A 12,687-nucleotide genomic window follows, 5' to 3' on the forward strand; every position below is an offset into this window, starting at 1 on the left:
CTGTAAGAGGACTCCAAGAACTATTTCACAGGTTTATCTTTGTCCTCAAGGATAAAGGCAAGGAAACAATGCAGTGTCAACAAGCTGAAGAGTAGGGTTATTCTTACAATAGCTGCTAGTCTTGGTGACAATAGGAAAAAGTGATCTTTGGTGAACAAAGATGGAAAACTGGGGCATCTACCTTGCAGGCCACATCTCTCTACAATTCCAATCCGAATACACAATGGCTTTAAGTGATGACAATTAACCATTCAAGTGCCATCATATGTTCTTCATGCCATACAGAAACCCTTTCTCACAGTTTAGATCGAGAGCAAATGTAAAAATGTTCAAGAAATAAATGTAAAGATAGATTTAATTGGATAGCTTTAACACATACCAATGACATTTCTAAGATGCCAATGGATCCAAAAACAGTCATGAGAAAGATATGTGTGTGTGTGTGTGTGTGGAGGGGGGGGACAAAGAAATGTCTTTGAAATTTGCCATTGTCTCAACCTACAGCCATCCTAAAAACAGGAACTCCATATTAGGATGAGGCTGTAGGATTCAGCCAATGCTTCTCTCTCCTCCTGTCATCTGTCCACACGAGGCCTATAGGAGCTGGTATACACCTCTGTTCCTCCATTTAGATGTTTAAACTATTAGAATAAAGTGTCCCATTGGTCTTTCTCCATACAAGGCTCTGCAGCATCCTTTATAAAGAGGGATGGATGCCTGGTGAAAGACAACACTGGACCACCTGAGGTAAGCACACGACAGGAGCATAGAACAGGCAAACAGAAACCTAATTGGATAAACCAGAACTCTCTGGACCAATATTAAAGGGTTCAAATGAAGAATCTTCTAATGGTGATGCCCCTAACTCATTCATACATTTGTATTTGTTTCATTCTCAATAGTAATAGTAGTGTCCCTTTCCATCAAGTTCCTACACAGCGGCTGACACTAAGGTAAGACTCTGAAACTTTGAAAGAAATGGTGCTTCAGTAAACATTGTGATTTAAATTACAGTCATAATTGCAAAATTATGCAATTAGTTAAGTTTCTAAGAGGGTAATTCATTCTGGGTTTGGTTAAATAGTTTCAGTAGTTACAGCACAAGGTCCATTATTGTCCGACCAAAATCTAAAATGACATTGTACGTTCATTTAAATAATGTTATAATAAATGATATACTAACATAGTGGCTCAAATAAACGTACACGTAAGAAGACTATTCTTATTGTGAATTCATCACTTTGATTCTGGCCCCACATATATCTATGCTGGTGTGGAAAGTCACATCTATTAAGCCATTTGGGATAGTCTGAAGGACTTAGGAGTGATTTGTTCGACAGTAGTAGAAAATCTTCTTTCAAACAATGCAGATCTCAGGATGGGGGACGCCTTGATGGCAGAGTTTGGGGCAGCAGCTCCTTTTCTGAGGAAGTCAGACAAGGAACGTCTGGAGGCCCAGACTCGTCCTTTTGACATGAAGAAGAACTGCTTTGTGCCTGACCCAGAGGTTGAGTACGTCAAGGCACTAATAAGCAGTAGAGATGGGGACAAAGTCACTGTTGAAACTGAGTATGGAAAGGTAAATATGGGTTGAAATATTTAACAGATGGTATCAATCAATACCTCTGACCTTTTACAAAATATATTTACCTAAAAATAATGAATTGACTTTTTCCCCAGACAACAACTCATAAGGAGGATGACGTCCATCCCCAGAACCCGCCAAAGTTTGATAAAATTGAGGACATGGCGATGTTCACCTTCCTGCACGAGCCTGCTGTGCTGTTTAACCTCAAAGAGCGTTATGCAGCCTGGATGATCTATGTGAGTAACAACCACAATGTACAAATAGGTTCCTACTGAGTAGAATACGATCATTAAAGAAGTAAAAATACTCTCCTCCCCCACAGACCTACTCAGGACTGTTCTGTGTGACTGTCAACCCCTACAAGTGGCTGCCAGTGTACGATCAGTCAGTTGTCGTTGCTTACAGAGGCAAGAAGAGGAGTGAAGCTCCTCCTCACATCTTCTCCATCTCTGACAATGCCTACCAGTACATGCTGTCAGGTAAAACCCAACTTGCTTTTTTCAAATGTGACTTTTCACAATTTGAAGCGAAATGAATGTGGATTTCTTTCCTTTTAACAGACAGGGAAAATCAATCTGTACTGATCACGTAAGTACATTTAATATTTATCTGGACTTTTAAGACATTTCATTTACTTAGGTTCACAGATGGGATTTCCTAAATCCATGCACTAGTACAATACATTTAACCTTCAAGCATTGGCTTGAATATGCAATGACACATTTTTAATTGCTGCATATTATCACTGAACGAACAGAATGTCAAACCTCCAAATATTACATTTTCATCTCCAGTGGAGAATCTGGTGCAGGAAAGACTGTGAACACCAAGAGAGTCATCCAGTACTTGGCCAGCATTGCAGCTGTTAGTGGAAAGAAAGATGCCGCACAGGAGAAAAAAGTAGGCCTGTTTGATGTTAAAGTGGTCTTATTTTGTTAGTACTGAACTATACTGTATAATGACCTATAGGTTTTACACATTTTAATCAATGTTGGGTTGTTGGATTCTAGGGCACCCTGGAGGATCAAATCATCCAGTGTAACCCTGCCCTGGAGGCTTTTGGTAATGCCAAGACCATCAGAAATGACAACTCCTCCAGATTTGTAAGATTTCTTCACTCATGTTTTTACATACACTAAAGTCAACACGATTGTTTCACCCAGTTGACAGTGAGTGTACAATTTCTTCACTTACAGGGAAAATTCATCAGAATTCATTTTGGAGTGAGTGGGAAGCTTTCATCCGCAGACATTGAAACTTGTGAGTAGTTTACCACTAATGTCTCCAAATGATGCAGTATTTAATACAAAATGACTGGTTTGATCAAATCATCAAAGTCAATGAAATCATGCTCATAAATCCTGGATTCGAGCAAATGTTTAATTTAGTATTTTTCTCTTCTTGACAGATCTCCTGGAGAAGTCACGTGTCACTTTCCAGCTCAAGGCTGAGAGAGACTACCACATCTTCTACCAGATCCTGTCTCAAAAGAAGCCAGAACTGCTGGGTCAGTATATAAACAGCAGTGCATGTACTGTAGTAAAAATGCTCATGCATCGACTACTGTGGATTTAACCAACCCAATCACATAATTTAAGTTTTAATACTTATTTACAGAGATGCTGCTCATCACCAGCAACCCCTATGATTACGCCTTCATCTCCCAAGGAGAGATTTCTGTAACATCTATTGATGATTCTGATGAGCTGGTGGCTACTGATGTAAGTGAAGTATATCTATATAAAACAATTCTTGCTGTACTACTAAATCTAAACATTTAAGTAAGGGATAATGTATACAAGGGCGGTCATTATCGGGAAAATAAGCCCCTTCAGGGCGAACAGCACGAAAAAATTACTTAACAAAGTGTGTCTTTTAAAAATGTATTTCTTACCATTCGTAGTGTTGACCAGCAGAGAAATAGTTTGCCAAAGACGTTGAACATCAGATCAGCTGATGTCGCTAAGCAATGGAATATGCTGGGGTTGATAAATTACCGGACTACTTGTGGAGTGCTACGAAAGACGTGAATCCGAGGCAAAAAGGCCACTTCCCTTGACAGCGGTCAATTATGCATAGCAACGGTCAAATATGGAAAAATTGTTGACCACAGAACGTTGGGAAGCCTCATTCAAGTGAATGGAGCATTCTACAGCATTAAGAAGAGCCGTGTAATAACAAAGATTAAAATGTTCAACTTTATAATAGGAAGCTTTTGATGTGCTGGGCTTCACCCAAGAGGAGAAGAACGGCATTTACAAGATGACTGGTGCCATCATGCACTATGGCAACATGAAGTTCAAGAACAAGCAGAGGGAGGAGCAGGCAGAGCCAGATGGCACTGAGGGTAACTCTTTATGATCAAAATGTCATGTGTTCCCTTTGTGTTTGGAAAGGTCTTGAAGCACAGTGAAATCTTTCTCTGTGCTCAAATGGGAAATCTGTTTTTGGCACCATTTTGTTGGGTTTAACAAAACAAATCCCTAATCTACAAACTCTTAGCTTTGAGTCAACACAGAGCTTTATCCAATCAGCTTCAACCTGTTTCTCTCTGCATCTGCATTTTCAGATACCGACAAAGTCGCATACCTGATGGGCTTGAACTCTGCTGACCTTATCAAGGGTCTCTGCCATCCAAGGGTCAAAGTAGGAAACGAGTGGGTCACCAAGGGTCAAAGTGTCCAGCAGGTGAGATTCAAATATCCTATTGTTTACATCTGTATGAGCTTCATTAAACTCACATATTCTGCTTACTGATTCAATTTGGAGTTTCTAAACCAATTATTTATAAGGGATTGTTTTAATAGTTATATTACTGTTACAATAACAGTTTTGACTGGCAATCAACTGAATACAATGTTTAGCTTACAAAATTTGACATGGTCTCTGTCTGCAGGTGTACTACTCCATTGGTGCTCTGTCCAAGTCATTGTATGAGAAGATGTTCCTGTGGATGGTGGTGAGAATCAACCAATCTCTGGACACCAAGAACGCTCGCCAGCATTACATTGGTGTGCTGGACATTGCTGGCTTTGAGATCTTTGATGTGAGTCATTTTTGTTTTAGAACTGTGGAATATAACAAAATATTTTGGTTGCCTTTTTATTTATAGAGACAGCAGGGAAAGATTTTGTAGAAATAATGATAATGGGTTGTGTTTTATGTATCAAATGGAGCGTTTGAGGAAGCTCCCAAAATCATTTTAATATAATTTAACAAGGGGTGGTATTTGAACCATTGTATGGTAGAATAACATTCAATTTACTTATTTTCCAGTTCAACACCTTTGAACAGCTGTGCATTAACTTCACTAATGAGAAGCTGCAACAGTTCTTCAACCACCACATGTTTGTGCTGGAGCAAGAAGAGTACAAGAAAGAAGGAATTGTTTGGGTGTTCATTGACTTTGGCATGGACTTGGCAGCTTGTATTGAGCTTATCGAGAAGGTTAGTATCAAGTTTAATCAAGTTCTATTATGTATAAGAGGTGCTTATCTAAACCACTTTTGGATAAAAAGCGCTGACAGGGTTGCTTAATTGAGGTGGGAGGACCTGAACTTATAGTCAGCACCGTTATTTCCCAAATTTGACTTGGAACATTTTGTCTTTTGTCCCGCCAACCAGCCCATGGGTATCATGTCCATCCTTGAAGAGGAGTGCATGTTCCCCAAAGCCAGTGATGCTACATTCAAAGCCAAGCTGTATGACAACCACCTGGGCAAAAACCCCAACTTCCAGAAGCCCAGGATAGTAAAAGGTCGACCAGAGGCCCATTTCTCCCTGGTTCACTATGCAGGCACAGTTGACTACAACATTGGTAACTGGCTGGTGAAGAACAAGGACCCTCTGAATGAGACTGTAGTCGGACTCTTCCAGAAATCAAGCCTTAAGATGTTGGCTGTGCTTTTTACTGGCTATGCTGGTGCTGACTCTGCTGGTAAGTATAAAAAGAACAATATCTCATCTTGTATCTTTAGAGAACTATTAAGAAAATAAAACTATATTTGATCTTCTAATTCATGACAGCTGATGCTGGAGGAGGAAAGAAGAAGAAAGGCTCCTCTTTCCAGACAGTGTCTGCTTTGCACAGGGTGAGTTTGTGCGCAGATGTTCAAGATGTTAGAGTGATGAAATTGTATTAAAACTATAGATTAGAACACTTGAATTCAAGTGATCTAATACAAAAACACTAATATCACAATTGTTCAAAATGTTTCTATTCACAGGAGAACCTGAACAAACTCATGACCAACTTGAGGTCTACTCACCCCCACTTTGTGCGTTGCCTCATCCCCAATGAGACCAAGACTCCTGGGGCCATGGAGAACCCTCTGGTCATGCACCAGCTGCGCTGTAACGGTGTGCTGGAAGGCATCAGAATCTGCAGGAAGGGATTCCCCAACAGGATTCAGTATGGTGACTTCAAACAAAGGTGGAAAAAACATTCAATTACTTTATTATGAGTATCATATTTGATCATTGCATTTGATCATATTTGTATACTTTTATAATTAAATTCAGATACCGCATCCTGAACCCAAATGTTATCCCTGAGGGAGCATTTATGGACAACAAGAAGGCAGCAGAAAAACTGCTGGGTAGTCTGGACATTGACCATGAGGAGTATAGATTAGGACACACCAAGGTAAATATACTGAAAATGAGAGGCTGGCATAAAAGCCCTGTTTCAATGAGCAGCATGAAAACGTATAATTTGAGTATCTTTATCAGGTGTTCTTCAAGGCTGGTCTGCTGGGTGTTCTAGAGGAGATGAGAGACGACCGTCTCTCTCTCATCATCACAGGGCTCCAGTCCAGAGCCCGTGGTCTGCTTGCCAGAATAGAGTTCCAGAAAATAGTTGAACGCAGGTAGTGTTCTCTATAGTTACTACACAAATGTGTCTGAGGTGAGTGAAAGTAAGCTAAAAGATCATTCTGTTTGGGATCAGGGATGCCCTGCTTGTGATCCAGTGGAACATCCGGGCCTTCATGGGGGTCAAGAATTGGCCCTGGATGAAGATGTTCTTCAAGATCAAGCCTCTGCTTGTCTCAGCTGAGACTGAGAAAGAGATGGCCAACATGAAGGAAGAATTCCTGAAGCTTAAAGAAGCTTATGCTAAATCTGAAGCCCGTAGGAAGGAGCTGGAAGAGAAAATGGTCTCCCTTGTCCAAGAGAAGAACGACCTTCAACTCGCAGTCCAAACTGTGAGTGATAGCTACAACAACCAAACAATATTATATTGTACGTAACATAAATTACATTTTTCTTCAAGTTGTAAATATTTGGTCCCCTTACAGGAACAAGACAGTCTGGGAGATGCTGAGGAGAGGTGTGAGGGATTGATCAAGAGTAAGATCCAGCTTGAGGCCAAATCCAAGGAGCTGACTGAAAGACTGGAGGATGAGGAGGAGATGAATGCAGAGCTTACTGCTAAGAAGAGAAAGCTGGAGGATGAGTGTTCAGAACTCAAGAAAGACATTGATGATCTGGAACTCACTCTGGCCAAAGTGGAGAAGGAGAAGCATGCCACGGAGAACAAGGTAAAGACCAACTTGACTTGATAATGAGATCAAAGTAAAAGTGAGAACTAAATATTCCTACACTCTATGACTTCAGGTTAAAAACTTGACTGAGGAGATGGCAGCTCTGGATGAAATCATCGCCAAGCTGACCAAGGAGAAGAAAGCTCTCCAGGAGGCTCACCAGCAGACACTGGACGACCTTCAGAGTGAGGAGGACAAAGTCAACACTCTGACCAAGGCCAAAACCAAGCTGGAACAGCAGGTTGATGATGTGAGTATCAAACTGAGTATCAAGTCATCAAGTGTTACTGTAAGTTACAAGTAGAACAAAAGTGTATGATTTTCCTCATGATATTCCATTTATATGATCAACCAGCTTGAAGGTTCTCTTGAGCAAGAGAAGAAGGTAAGAATGGACCTTGAGCGAGCCAAGAGGAAGCTGGAGGGAGACCTGAAGTTGACCCAGGAGAGCCTAATGGACCTGGAGAATGACAAACAGCAGATGGAAGAGAAATTGAAGAAGTGAGTTATAACCCAAAGGACTGTATCACTACAACGCTTACTTTTAAAGAAAGGGTTATAATGTGTATATTTTCCACAGGAAAGACTTTGAGATAAGTCAACTCAACAGCAAGATTGAGGATGAGCAGGCCATGGGTGCCCAGCTTCAGAAGAAACTGAAGGAGCTGCAGGTTAGTCAATAGCACTGTATGGTTAAAGCTGCCTTGTAGGATACCAGCTGTTTGAACTCTGATCTCATCAGAAATCCTAACATTGTAGGCCCGTATTGAGGAGCTTGAGGAAGAGCTGGAGGCTGAGAGAGCTGCCCGTGCCAAGGTTGAGAAACAGAGGGCAGACTTGGCCCGAGAGTTGGAGGAGATCAGTGAGAGGCTGGAGGAGGCTGGTGGAGCCACTGCTGCCCAGATTGAGATGAACAAGAAGAGGGAGGCAGAGTTCCAGAAAGTGCGCAGAGACCTTGAAGAGGCTACTCTGCAGCATGAGGCTACAGCTGCCACTCTGAGGAAGAAGAATGCAGACAGTGTGGCCGACCTGGGGGAGCAGATTGACAACCTTCAGAGAGTGAAGCAGAAGCTGGAGAAGGAGAAGAGTGAGCTCAGGCTGGAGCTGGACGATGTGGTCTCCAACATGGAGCAGATCGTCAAGTCCAAAGTGAGTGGTCCTAATATGAGAAGTTAGGAATTAGTAACAGGTGTATGTAAGTAGCCTACTGCATATACTGATGGCCAATTAAATACATCTTTAAACAGACAAACTTGGAGAAAATGTGCAGAACCCTTGAAGACCAGATGACTGAATACAGGACTAAATCTGAGGAGGGACAGCGATCCATCAATGATTTCACCATGCAGAAAGCAAAGCTTCAAACTGAAAATGGTAATAAATCTCCTTGAAAAATCCATGGCTACTTACCTTTCTTTCAGAAGATAAAACATTTTAAATCTTAAAGGTCTTGTGCGAAAGCAGGCAACGCAGAATATTGAAATATAGGCCAATCTTTTGTTTTTAACAGGTGAACTTGCCAGGCAACTGGAGGAGAAGGACTCCCTGGTTTCCCAACTTACCAGAGGAAAACAGTCTAATGTTCAGCAGATTGAGGATCTCAAAAGACAACTGGAGGAGGAAGTCAAGGTATGGACAGTAACAACATTATCATCATGCAGAAATAATCATGGTCCAGCATCAATATTATGTCTACCTTTTTCCAGGCAAAGAATGCTCTAGCCCATGCAGTGCAGTCTGCTCGCCATGACTCAGAGCTGCTGAGGGAGCAGTATGAGGAGGAGCAGGAGGCCAAGGCTGAGCTGCAGCGCGGCATGTCCAAGGCTAACTCTGAGGTGGCTCAGTGGAGAACCAAGTATGAAACTGATGCCATCCAGAGGACCGAGGAGCTGGAAGAGGCCAAGTAAGGAGATCTTCACAATCAAACAGTGCTTCACTTCAGAAAGGACAATGTACCACAATACAGTCATGATGATGGTGCTTGGATTATACAAAGTTTATTTTCTGTCAAACAGGAAGAAGCTGGCTCAGCGTCTGCAAGACGCAGAAGAGGCTGTGGAAGCTGTCAATGCTAAATGTTCCTCCCTGGAGAAAACTAAACACAGACTCCAGAATGAGATTGAAGATCTCATGGTGGATGTGGAGAGATCCAATGCTGCTGCTGCTGTTCTGGACAAGAAGCAAAGAAACTTTGACAAGGTACAGTGACGGATTTTCAAGACAATCTGGGTAGAAATACAGGGCACCATTCATTGATGCTGCTTGTGTCACCTCCAGGTCCTGGCAGAGTGGAAGCAGAAGTATGAGGAGTCCCAGACTGAGCTGGAAAGCGCCCAGAAGGAGGCCAGATCCCTCAGCACTGAGCTCTTCAAACTGAAGAACTCCTATGAAGAGTCTCTGGATCATCTAGAGACCATAAAGAGGGAGAACAAGAACCTCCAAGGTCTGAATATGAACAAACTTGGCATAATTCTTTACACGTGAATAAATAGTGGACATTCTTTTAAACTGAATGGGTTCCTGTCAACAGAGGAAATTTCTGACCTGACTGAGCAACTTGGTGAGGGTGGAAAGAGCATCCATGAGTTGGAGAAGATTCGTAAACAGCTGGAGCAGGAGAAGGCTGAGATCCAGACTGCTCTGGAGGAAGCTGAGGTGAGACTATTATTCAACTGCAATGGCATTTAGGAAAACAGTGCATCAACAGTATACATATTAAAAATCAATGGGTTTTGATACAGGGCTCCCTGGAGCACGAGGAAGGCAAGATTCTCAGAGCTCAGCTGGAGTTCAACCAGGTCAAAGCTGACATTGAGCGCAAACTGGTGGAGAAGGATGAGGAGATGGAAATGGCCAAGAGAAACCAGCAGAGAGTGGTGGATACTCTGCAAAGTTCCCTGGAGTCTGAGACTCGCAGCAGGAACGAGGCTCTCAGGCTGAAGAAGAAGATGGAGGGAGACCTCAATGAGATGGAGATCCAGCTCAGCCAGGCCAACAGGCAGGCAGCAGAGGCCCAGAAGCAACTCAAGGGCCTCCATGCACATATGAAGGTAAACATGTTGGACCTAAAATATCCGTCTTTCTAAACACCACAATGCTTACTGACACAGTGGCTACAGCCAGAACAAGAATGAACCAGTTCAATTACAAGTTTAAATGACAACAACCAATATCTTTTTGACAGGACTCCCAACTGCAGCTGGATGATGCTCTTCGTGGCAATGATGATCTGAAGGAGAACATTGCCATTGTGGAGAGACGTAACAATCTGCTGCAGGCTGAACTGGACGAGCTGAGGTCCATGGTGGAGCAGACTGAGAGAGGCCGCAAACTGGCTGAGCAAGAACTGCTGGATGTCAGTGAGAGGGTTCAGCTGCTACACTCTCAGGTAACATGTTGATGGAGTACACCAGTTAAACAGATTATTGCATTATTTCCAAATAAAAAAAACTTAACACATTTTCTCTTCTAGAACACCAGCCTGCTGAACCAGAAGAAGAAGCTAGAGGGCGACACTTCCCAGCTTCAGAATGAAGTGGAGGAGGCTGTGCAGGAGTGCAGGAATGCTGAGGAAAAAGCCAAGAAGGCCATCACTGATGCTGCCATGATGGCAGAAGAGCTGAAGAAGGAGCAGGACACCAGTGCTCACCTGGAGCGCATGAAGAAGAACATGGAGCAGACCATCAAGGACCTACAGCACCGTCTGGATGAAGCTGAGCAAATCGCCATGAAGGGTGGCAAGAAGCAGGTCCAGAAGCTGGAGGCCAGGGTGAGTTTCTGAGGCTGGTTAGTACCTTATGGTACCTTATTCCACCCTTCCAACAAAGGATTTAAGATTATGAAACGTGATCCTGAGGGAAAATAGGTTCACAGCTGTCAACAACTTGGTATCCTTTTCCTTCAGGTGAGGGAGTTGGAGACAGAGGTGGAGTTGGAGCAGAGGAAGAGCAGTGATTCAGTAAAAGGAGTCCGTAAATATGAGAGACGCATCAAGGAGCTCACCTACCAGGTATACTGATTTGCTGTTGTTGCAAGGATTTGCTGTTGTGTGCTTGTCAAAGACACATAATTATGCTAAATGTACTTTCCTGTAAAACAGACTGAGGAGGACCGTAAGAACTTGAGCCGTCTGCAAGACCTGGTGGACAAACTGCAGCTGAAGGTCAAGTCCTACAAGAGAACTGCAGAGGAGGCTGTAAGTACAAACCAACAACCTAACACACTGAATTTATATTTTATATTATTTTATTTGACGGACAATCATTTTGTTTATTGGTTTTCTAATAGGAGGAGCAGGCCAACTCCAATCTTGGCAAGTTCCGTAAGATTCAGCATGAGCTGGACGAGGCTGAAGAGAGGGCTGACATTGCTGAGACTCAAGTCAACAAGTTGCGAGCCAAGAGTCGTGACAGCGGAGCCAAGGTCAGACTTGTTGATTTAAATGTTTTAATAAATGCTACCCCCTTACATACAGTATTACATACTATCAGATTTAGGACATCTATAATAGGATACCTATACATCAGTTAAGATAGATATTGATATATTGATTTGAGTGATGCACCTCACACTTGATATGGAATCTGCTAAAGACCAAATCTGTAAATTGGCCTAATTTCGATGGCCTTTTGCTGTCAGATGCAGTTAGTTGTTGAATCAAAGGATCTAGATTGGGCATCCAACAGTCTGAAAGGGTGGACATGAAAATATGAAAATTTGCATATATACTAAATTGAACAAATATGATTATATCAGTATACAAAAAATGTAGTGTTTAATTCAATTTGTTATGATTTTTCTATTACAGAAAGGACATGATGAAGAATGAAGCTTTCAGAAGGACCTTTTAAAATGTGTGGATAGCAGAGCCTTATTCTTTTCACTATAATCAATGTAACTTGGTAAAATAGAGAATAAAGTCAGTTGAAATCTTACCTCTGTGTAATGTCTGTTACCTTTTTGGGCCAACCCCCCCCCCCCCCCCCCCAGAGGTTAGAGAAATAATGTACATTGTAAACTTTTACCCTGATCCATGTGTAAAATGGGCAGTAAGAAGTGTCCCTGATTAGAAGCCGCCAGGGTCCCTGGGGAAGACGAGACTAGAGGAGCAGGGTTTAGGCTTCTCTGTTCCCTTTCCCTCGCCACTCTTTTCCTTTCACTGTGAAAACAAGTTTTAAAAGTAAAAAGAATGTTGACATTCCTGATCACCCATGGCCATATATGAGGGAGATGTTGAGAGTTGTCTGTGTCAAAAAGGATTCCTGGGGAATGCACTGCATGCCTATAGTGTATTTTTGAATTAAGATGATATGAGGTCCAACAGGTAGTAGTAATGGCTACTTTTTACTAAAGTATTTGAGCACACACTTCTTTACTTTAACTTGAGTGAAAAAGATTAGTCAGCACTTCAACTTTTACCAGTCTAGAGTATCTGTACTTCTGCTTCAGTGAAGGATGTGTACTTCTGCTTAAGTGAAGGATGTGTACTTCTGCTTAAGTGAAGGATGTGTACTTTTGCCATCTCTGCCCACAGGTTACTTGAGAGGGTTGACATGT

General features: G+C 42.2%; 1 protein-coding gene and 1 long non-coding RNA gene across 2 annotated transcripts in view; one reads left to right on the plus strand and one right to left on the minus strand.

The window, feature by feature from the left end:
• The first annotated feature begins 1,378 nt into the window (after nucleotides 1–1,378).
• LOC146274644 (myosin-7-like) lies at nucleotides 1,379–12,065 on the plus strand. Its single transcript, XM_084702500.1, has 37 exons — nucleotides 1,379–1,579; nucleotides 1,681–1,824; nucleotides 1,911–2,067; nucleotides 2,149–2,176; nucleotides 2,383–2,509; nucleotides 2,599–2,691; nucleotides 2,785–2,848; nucleotides 2,997–3,095; nucleotides 3,206–3,309; nucleotides 3,797–3,935; nucleotides 4,158–4,276; nucleotides 4,485–4,634; nucleotides 4,865–5,035; nucleotides 5,213–5,525; nucleotides 5,615–5,679; nucleotides 5,815–6,020; nucleotides 6,110–6,233; nucleotides 6,320–6,456; nucleotides 6,537–6,792; nucleotides 6,886–7,128; nucleotides 7,205–7,381; nucleotides 7,487–7,632; nucleotides 7,712–7,802; nucleotides 7,891–8,280; nucleotides 8,379–8,505; nucleotides 8,642–8,760; nucleotides 8,838–9,034; nucleotides 9,147–9,330; nucleotides 9,409–9,574; nucleotides 9,662–9,786; nucleotides 9,873–10,181; nucleotides 10,316–10,519; nucleotides 10,604–10,900; nucleotides 11,036–11,140; nucleotides 11,231–11,326; nucleotides 11,419–11,553; nucleotides 11,939–12,065. The coding sequence occupies exons 1-37, from the start codon at nucleotides 1,379–1,381 to the stop codon at nucleotides 11,957–11,959; spliced, it is 5,829 nt and encodes a 1,942-aa protein (XP_084558626.1). The 3' UTR covers nucleotides 11,960–12,065.
• Nucleotides 1,438–12,687, minus strand: part of LOC146274645 (uncharacterized) — a 32,515-nt gene continuing 21,265 nt past the window's right edge. The window contains exons 3-4 of the long non-coding RNA XR_014766246.1: nucleotides 5,857–5,969; nucleotides 1,438–1,525 (exon numbers count right to left, since the gene is read on the minus strand). This is a non-coding gene — a long non-coding RNA (uncharacterized LOC146274645). The remainder of the gene's footprint in view (nucleotides 1,526–5,856; nucleotides 5,970–12,687) is intronic.

Source organism: Hypomesus nipponensis, chromosome 8 (genome assembly GCF_054491055.1).
Source record: "Hypomesus nipponensis isolate SF chromosome 8, ASM5449105v1, whole genome shotgun sequence".
In the NCBI taxonomy this organism is placed as follows: domain Eukaryota; kingdom Metazoa; phylum Chordata; class Actinopteri; order Osmeriformes; family Osmeridae; genus Hypomesus; species Hypomesus nipponensis.